This window comes from Dipodomys ordii, unplaced genomic scaffold, assembly GCF_000151885.1.
Source record: "Dipodomys ordii isolate 6190 unplaced genomic scaffold, Dord_2.0 Scaffold7, whole genome shotgun sequence".
Classification (NCBI taxonomy): domain Eukaryota; kingdom Metazoa; phylum Chordata; class Mammalia; order Rodentia; family Heteromyidae; genus Dipodomys; species Dipodomys ordii.
In genome coordinates, this window is record NW_012267223.1 from 796,375 (window position 1) to 805,147 (window position 8,773).

General features: G+C 58.1%; 1 protein-coding gene across 1 annotated transcript in view; it reads right to left on the minus strand.

Annotated features, from left to right (window-relative positions):
- Positions 1 to 8,355, minus strand: part of Slc26a11 (solute carrier family 26 (anion exchanger), member 11) — a 16,790-nt gene extending 8,435 nt beyond the window's left edge. Inside the window, exons 1-7 of the mRNA XM_013036266.1 lie at positions 8,137 to 8,355; positions 7,467 to 7,659; positions 7,077 to 7,162; positions 4,351 to 4,430; positions 3,303 to 3,445; positions 1,692 to 1,867; positions 1,467 to 1,539 (exon numbers count right to left, since the gene is read on the minus strand). Of these exons, the coding sequence (XP_012891720.1) occupies positions 1,467 to 1,539; positions 1,692 to 1,867; positions 3,303 to 3,445; positions 4,351 to 4,430; positions 7,077 to 7,162; positions 7,467 to 7,659; positions 8,137 to 8,346 (961 nt within the window). The 5' untranslated portion in view covers positions 8,347 to 8,355. The remainder of the gene's footprint in view (positions 1 to 1,466; positions 1,540 to 1,691; positions 1,868 to 3,302; positions 3,446 to 4,350; positions 4,431 to 7,076; positions 7,163 to 7,466; positions 7,660 to 8,136) is intronic.
- Between the last annotated feature and the right edge of the window lie 418 nt (positions 8,356 to 8,773).

Genomic DNA, 8,773 nt, shown 5'->3' on the forward strand with positions numbered 1-8,773 from the left:
AGCTGAGGGACAGCGCCCAGGCCCAGAGTTCAAGCCCCACGACCGACCAAAAAATAAAAATAAAAAAAAATTTTAAAACCCCTCCTCAGCCTGTACATGGCATCGTCCAAGTTTCATAACAGTACAAAAGCACACACAAAAACTACCTACACACTCAATGTGTCTAACCTAACATTAAAAAATTCAAAGTTTCAAAATTGGCACGTTTCTGAATGCTGGCATGATATCCAGAAGCTTTCTGACTCCGGAACGCTGCGGGTTTGAGGGTTTTGAATTAATAATGCTCAGCCAGTAGAGCAAAACCTCTGAGATCTCCACAATCTAAGCCTTGCCCCACGCTTGTGTGTAAGGGGCACACCACGTGCCCGGGTGTGTGCAGCGGGGTCTGTATGCAACAAGAGAGGTGCAGCAACATGCTAACCCTCCCCAAGTTGGACAAAAGGACGAGGGCTAACGTCCCTCTCTTTTTTCAGAGCCTTGCACAAAAGCTCTCTACCACTTGAGCCTTTTGTGTTGGTTAGGGTCCTGGCGTGACGCGTGGGCCAGCCCCTGGAAATGTGATCCTCCTCCTTTGCTCCCCAGTCACCGGATGACAGGCACACAGGGACGCACGCAGGCATCGTGCTCTGCCTGTAGCTGGGATCACAGCTGCACATACCTTTAAACTCCACCCACCAGCTCACCAGCTGGGTTTTAACCCTCAAAATTAACCAGTCCCCACAAGCAATGGCTACAGATCAGGAGAGCAACAGCATGTTGATAATATGAAGCTAGACATCCAGCCGCTGCCGTGGAAACGGTGAGATTCCAACCCACAGGTGGTGGTTAAGGCAGTGGACGGGCCCTGCCTGCAGGGGTGAAGAGGGCTCGGGAAGGGCGGAGCCAGCAGCACACTGCTGAAGTTGAAGGAATTGTATAAGGCAGAGTTATTAAAGGTGAAGTCTGAAGTTCAGTCACTACTACCACTTACATCTAAAACAGCACAGAAGCCAGACACTGGTGGCTCACACCTGCAATCCTAGCTACCCAGAAGCCAAGATCTGAGGATCTCTGTTTACAGCTAGCCTGGCCAAGAAAGTGCATGAGACGTTTGTTTCCAAATAACCAGCAAAAAGCTAGGAGTGGAGTAGTGGCTCACTGATAAAGCACTAGCCTTGTGTGAAAGAGCCAAGTGAGAGCGTAAAGCCCCAGGTTCAAGCACATGAAACAAAACGAAAGGAAACAAAAGCCATACACAGCCCGCCATGCCCACATGTGCCGCATGGAGACAGCTCGCTACCGACGCGTCCACCCACACCTCTCATCCCCTTCCTCCCCAGCATGCCTTAAAAACATGAGCGTGCGTTTCCTTAGCTAAAACTCCGATGTTGAGAGACAGGGCAGATAAAAAGCAAACGGTAGGGCAGCCAGTCGAGGTGGGCAGACGTCTGGGGGGGGGGAGGGGGCTGTAGGCACTGGCGACTTACCAAAGGCTTTGGCCACAGCAAGGCTCTCCAGGAGGCCCATGAGGGGCACCACAGCCAGCCCAGCCCCCATGTCCTGGCGGGGAGAGAGGGAGGTGAGGGGCGGCCCCCGCTCAGGGAGGGCCTGGGTGGCCACGGCTGGAGCCCCGGGTCAGCACGCCCGTGGCCTCCGCTACGCCGGGCCCATCTCCATCTCTTCCATTTCCCGCTGCCCCGCGCTCTGCTCACCTGCACCATCTGGGTGAAAGAGACTGTCCTGTTGGCTGTAGTCACGGAGAAAGGAGGGATCCGCACGGGAGGGAGGCCCCCGGCTATGGCTCCAGTTAGCGTGAAAGGCTGGGATCCCGTCTCCTCGAAGGCGTATGCCACCAGAGCCGCGAAGGAGACCACCAGGGCATTGCGGGCTGCGGGGGGGGGGGGGGAACGGGGGGACTGGTGAGTCGTGGCAGAAACAGGAATGTACCTGGGGCAAACCTACTTCACAGGCGGGGACTCCACCCAGCCATAACCCCAGGAATATCCGTGCAGTACACACAGCTGTGCAAGGGTATCAGCCCCGTGAAGTGTATCAGCCCCGTGAAGTGCACACAGGGGATGGGGATAAAGAAAGCCGGCTGTGGTGGCTGTGACCGCTCATGCCTGTAATCCCTGGGGTGTGGGAGGCAGAAATAAGGAGGATCAAAGTCTGAGGACAACCCAGCAAAAAATTAGGAAATCCCACCTCAACCAATACGCCAAGTGTGGTGGGTTCAATAACCCACTTGTAATTCTAGCTACAAGGGAGGCAAACAATGGGAAACCCTGCTTGAAGAATAAACCCTATAAATTATTTATTTATTTTTTTTGGGTCCAGTCGTGGGGCCTGAACTCAGGGCCTTGGTGCTGTCCCTCAGCTCTTCAGCTCAAGGCTAGCGCTCTGCCACTTGAGCCACAGCGCCACTTCCGGCTTTTTTCTTTTTGCTTATGTGGTATAAATTATTTTTTTAAGCCAAAACAAAATAAAGCCTAAAAGAGTTTGTTGGGGGCGTGGGGGAAGGGAGGAGATGGGAAGGGGAAACCAAGGAGGAGGCAACATGCTTGAGCCAGTGGCTCAGGCCTGTCACCCTAGCTACTCAGGAGGCTGAGATCTGAGGATCATGGTTCAAAGCCAGCCGGGGTAGGAAAGTCTGTGAGACTCTTATCTCCAATAAACCACTAGAAAACCAGAAGTGGGGCTCAAGTGGTAGAACGCTTGAGCTGAAGAGCACAGGGATAGTGCTCAAGCCCCAGGACCAAAAAAAAAAAAGTTAGTTTAAACAAAAAAGATAAATAGGTTAAATAGGTTAAAAGTTTAAGAAAGAGGACTGGGAAGGTGGCTCAGTGGTAGGGCGCTTGCCTTACATGCTTGAGGCCCTGGGTTCAATTCCTCAGCACCACATAAGCAAAAAGAAAAAAGCCAGAAGTGGCGCTGTGGCTCAAGTGGTAGAGTGCTAGCCTTGAGCTGAAAAGCTGAGGGACAGCGCCCAGGCCCAGAGGTTAGGCCCCATGACCAGACCCAAAAAAAAAACAAAAAAGTGTAAAGGCTTCAGAATTTGGGGTGGGGGTCTAAAACTTCACAACCTCTGCCTGGCTGTCACTTTGGACTGGGTGACTTGGAGGCGAAGGCTGAGCACGGCCACTGCCCCTGGAGCCACACTATGTCCCCTGCGAGGAGACAAGGTGACCCCGGACTCCCTCAAAGCCCCTGGACCGTGGCTCACGCCAGCCGGGAGCTTGCACCAGCCCCAGGCTTTGTCACGCCCACCCAGGAGGAGGTCCAGGACCCCGGGGAGCCCATCCCTCGGCCAGCCGGCCCCTCACCTGTGGTGGCCGTCCACACCAGCCCGTGGCTGAGCCGCGCCCCGAGGGGCATCTCGGGGTGGACGGGAGGTGTGTGGTCCCGCATCAGCTTCAGCAGGAGCAGCAGCACCATGCACACCAGACCCAGGACGGCGTCGCCCACCCTGCAGGCAGAGCACCCCTCACCACCACGGAGACGCCTGCGCATGGCTGGACTTCTGGAGCTGGGTGTTCACCCCAAGGCTCCTCCCCCGTGGCTCTCTCCCAGCACCCCCTTCATTCCAAACCCCATCCCGCCAAGTGTGCAGCCCCGCCAGCACCACACGTCACAGCCGCATCTCCCTCCCAGGTCGCCCGCCTATGGCGGCCGAGTCTGAGGACTGCGCGTCGGGAGAGACGCTTGGCGTGTGGTCAGCGGTGTGCTCGGGCAGGCTATGTCCCCTTCGCTGGCCCCCAGGAGGCTGGACCTTCTGGTCCTGAGGAGCTGCAGGTCAGGCCCTCCCCCCACTCTCCCCAGGCCCTAGCATGGTGGGGTCACCCCCTGGACTGTGCCCCCAAGCCATCTCCGGCAGGACAGATGGAAGAGGTGTCCTGGCTTCCACAGGCTGAGGGAAGGCCCCGCAGGAGCCCCCAGTTCCCCGGAGCTCATTCCTGGCTGCCAGCTGACTGTTCTGCTTGCATCCGCGTCCGCTGCTGGTCCTCCTCTGGCTAAGTGAGGACCCTGGAGCAGGAGACTGCGGCCGGTCCCCTTCCCTGGACCCTCCACACCCGGACCGCCCTCCCGCCTCCCACGAAAGCCCTGAGGAGAGCGCCACTGCCCATGAAGCCGGACTCAGCAGGCCTGCCCAGCCGGCTGGCCGCGGCACATGGGGCCCAAGCTATGGTGAGGTGACAGGTGCTCCCCACCTATGTGAGCACCAGGCACCTGAACGCAGAACTGTGCCCTGTGGGTGGAAGGGGGGGGGTCCTGGGAGGGGCTGGAACCGTGCCCTCGTGGGTGGAGAGGAGGGCGGGGCCTGGGAGGGGCCGCAAGAGCTCCTCCTCTGGGGAAGCAGCAACAAGAGGGTACCTGGTGTCTCCAATGCTGAGGAAGATGTGATACACCTGCAGGAGAAACTGCCTGGGGATGTTCTGTAGTCCCAGAAGGTTCTGCTCAAACAGACACTGAGTTAGCACACCTGCCCTCCCACCTGACCCCCAATGTCCCTTCAGCCCGCACCACACGGTGCCCAGGCCCGCCAAGCAATCCCAGACTCCCCGGGGCTCTTCCTGGGGCCCAGCTACGTCTATCAGTACTTCCAAAGGACCCCAGGACCCAAAAGACCTCTCTTAAAGCCCCAAGGACAACAACTAGCTTTGAAAATGACTGAACCAGCCGGGCGCTGGTGGCTCACGCCTGTAATCCTAGCTACTCAGGAGGCTGAGATCTGAGGATCGCAGTTCAAAGCCAGCCCGGGCAGGAGAGACCGTGAGACTCCTATCTCCAATAAACCACTAGAAAACTGGAAGTGGCGCTGTAGCTCAAGTGGTAGAGCGCTCGCCTTGAGCTGAAGAGCTGAGGGACAGTGCCCAGGCCCAGAGTTCAAGCCCTACGACTGACCAAAAAAAAAAAAAGAAAATGATTGAACCTCAAGTTCAGGTCACTTCAAACCAGCAAACAAACAAAAAAACCCAGTCTGGGTCACCCAGGAGCCAACGCAGTTTTACAGCTACAAGGCCAAAGGTCCTAGGCCATTTGACCCTGTCCTCACCCTACAGCCATTGGACCAAGGCCATGTCAGTCACCCTGAACTGCCCCCTGCAGGAAAGAAAAACCACATTGGAAGCTGTAGGTCACACCTGTAATCCTAGCTACTCAGAAGGCTGAGATCTGAGGATCAAGGTTCAAAGCCAGCCTGGGCAGGAAAATCTGTGAGGCTCTTATCTCAAATTAATCACCAGAAAACCAGAAGTGGCGCTGTGGCTCAAGTGGTAGAGCGCTCGCCTTGAGCTGAATTGCTGAGGGACAGAGCCCAGTTCAAGTCCCAGGACTCAACAACAACAAAAAAAAATCACACTGGCTGTCCTCAGAATCTGGGCAGAGATGGCTGGCCAGGCCTGGCCTCCAGGGCTGCAGCCCTGGGACCCTCAGGAGGAGCTTCTGCCCCTGGCTTTAGTTCTTTCTGTTGTCTGAGGCCTGCCCCAGCGCTGCTGCACACAGGGACTGGGCAGAACAGTGCTGGATTGTGGCAGCTGAGTGAGGAAGGAAGGTGCTCTGACCTGGGCATGTCAGAGCGCTCCGCAACCTAAGCAACTCTGTAAAAACGTGGGGTGGGGCTACAGCTGCCAACCAGAAAAGCACCCACACTGGCCTTGTGGTTACAGAGTAGAATGCTCCAGGGAAGAGGAGGAAACGTTGCTTATGCTAACAATGAATTTGTTACAATCAAAGCATCAACCACATCTGCAGGGCAGACCTTGTGTATATACTCTCACCTACACGTTCCAAGTCGCTTCCTCCCCGGCAACGGACACAGTAACAAGCCTGACTGCCCAAGCAGAGCCGGGCACAGCCCAGCCAGCTGGGCCACTCACTAAGCACATTCTCCCGGCCTGGATTCTCTGCTGCACCAGGGAAGACACAGGCCTGTGGAGAGCCCTGGCCCTGGGAAGCCTGCTTTGCTGGGATGTGGGGTGGTGACACAGGGTCACGAGGCTGGGGTGTGGCCGAGTGTGACAGAAAGGGCTCCAGGGCCCCATCTGCAGACGAGTTCACAGCCACTCGGTCCACGCCCATCCAGCACTCGCTCACCCCTATCATACCACGAGCAGTCCTGGGAACCAGGGGTGGGCAGCACGGGACCCAGCCAAGGAGGGTAAATCCCCCGGGGGAGTTGACCATCACAGACTATAGCACTTTCTATAGCTATCTTAGGGCAAACAGAAACATGAAAAACCCAATCCAAGCCCTTCCTTGTGGGGAAATGGTTTTCTGAGGCAGCCTACTGCCAAGGGTGGCAAGGGTACAAAGAAACCCTGTGACACCGGACAAGCTCCCTGGCCCAGATACTCAGGGAGAGTCGGGGTGCAATTACCAACCCCTAAGTTTTCTGCTGTGAAACCTGACCATCACACAACCATCTCCCCCGGAAGGGCTGTTTTGCCCAGCACCAGTGGCTCACGCCTGTCATCCTCTCTACTCAGAAGGCTGAGATCTGAGGATTGAGGTTCAAAACCAGCCCGGGCAGGAAAGTCCGTGAAACTTTTTTTTTTTGGGGGGGGGGGTCCAGTCATGGGGCCTGAACTCTGGGCCTGGGCGCTGTCCCTCAGCTCTTCAGCTCAAGGCGAGCGCTCTACCACTTGAGGCACAGTGCCACTTCCGGCTTTTTTCTTTTTGCTTATGTGGTGCTGAGGAATCGAACCCAGGGCCTCAGGCATGCAAGGCAAGCGCTCTACCACTGAGCCACCTTCCCAGCCCCTCCGTGAAACTCTTATCTCCAATAAACCATCAGAAAATTGGAAGTGGCACTGTGGCTCAAGTGGCAGAGCACTAGCCTTGAGCTGAGGGACAGCGCCCAGGCCCAGAGTTCAAGCCCCACGACCAACAAAAAATAAACAAAAACAAACAGACAAACAAACAACAGAAGGACTGTTTTATAAGGCAACCACCCATCTTATTTTCCTCCATTTATGGAAAAAAATCACCCCAAAGCACAAGATGTCCACTGGCCACCAAAGGTCAGGTCCTACTCCCAGGTTCCCCACTGGTGACCAGCAGAGGTCAAAGGGCAGGGCCCTGGTGGGAGCCGTGCCTACCTTAACCTGCCCGAAGCCAATGGTGACAGCAGCAGCAGAGGTGAAGCCTTTAATGACCGGGCAGGAGATGAAGTCGAGCAGAAACCCTGGCGGCAAGAGGGAGAGCTGAGCTGGCCCAAAGGGCTATCAGGTTCCAGGGAGAAGCGGCATGGGAGGGACAGGGAGCAGAGGGTCCAGCAGCAAAGGACTGCTGAGTGATCACCCCCCCCGCCCCCCACCGTGATAGTCCAGGGAGCAGGGGAGGGAAGATGGGGTGAGCCGCCTCCCACATACAAGCCGGGCCTTCGGGGCCAGGAAGGAGATGTGAGGTCAAAGGCAGCGGCAGGGGCCTGGGTACCCCGGGAAAGCAGAGCGGAAGTTCCCCCCCACAGCGGGCAGGCGGAGTCTCACCCAGTCGCAGGAAGCCCATGGCCAGCTGGATGCAGCCGGACAGGAAGGCCAGCAGCACGGCGTAGGCGGGCTCGTGGACGGTATAGAAGGACACCAGCAGGGACATGATGGCCGTGGGGCCCAGAGTCACATCACGGGAGGTGCCCAGGAAGAGGTACACGAAGCATCCCATGAAGGCAGAGTAGAGGCCGTACTGGGGGGTGGGGAGGAAAGAAGGGGGTGGTAAGCAGCCTGGATGCCCAAGGCCTGACCACCCACCCCGGCGTCCCTGCCATCCCTGGGATCAGTGTACTGGGACAGGCCAGCTGACCCAGGCAGGGTGCACCCCTGCCCCATTAGCCACCACCTCCGCCTTGCAGCGAACATGAGACATGTCCTACCAGCACTGACCGGGGCCTGGGGTGGCTCTGCCGCCTCTGGGTGGGTCAGTGGCCTGAGCCCATGCCTGTGATTCTGAGAAAGCCTCCTGGGTCCACCATGAGCCACCGCACTGCCCCAGCTGCCCATCCAGACCCACCTTGGGCTCAAAGGCCGTCCCGAGTTAGAGGTGACAGGCCAAGGGAGCAGGGGCTGGGGTGGGGCGCACAGAGGCGTCTGGACTCCATCTTCCGGTTCCACTCAGCCTGTGGACAGGCACTGAGGTCTGGTGCGCAGGGGGTCAGACACCCACCTGGGGCGGGAGTCCGGCCACTTCGGCATAGGCCAGCGCCTGGGGGATGACCGTGAGCCCCACGGAGAGCCCGGCGATGAGGTCCATCCTCAGCCACCGCGCAGAGTAGCTGGGCAGCCAGGCCAGGATGGGCAGACACCGCCGCACGGCTGCTGGGGAGCAGCGGGCCCTGGGGGCCATGGCCCGATCCCAGGCCTTCACAGAGGGCATCCTAGGGTGGGGCTGGAGGTGGGCCACACAGACCCCATCAGGAGCTGGGTATCTGCGACCCCCACAATCCCACGGGAGCCGCGGGCACCCCAAGTCACACCGCCTGTCCTCCCTCAGGAGCCAAAGGGTTAGGCTGCCCAGGGGCCGTGGGGCCACCCCGCCCCTCACCCTCCAGCGTTCCCGGTACACCGTCAGCTTCCCAGACACCCTGACAGACTTCCTCACGCCAAAGGGGCCAAAGTCTCCTTCGGGAGAATTCCTCCCTTTCTCCCTCGCTTTTTTCCCTTTCCAGAGAACTTAAGTCCCAGAGAGAAGCACGACCCTGGACATAGGGCCTGGCTTGAGGGGATGGGGGGGCGGAGGAGGGGGTGCCATGGGTGGCTGGAGGCTCCCCCATGGGGAGCCCCGGGGGGGGGACGGAGGATCC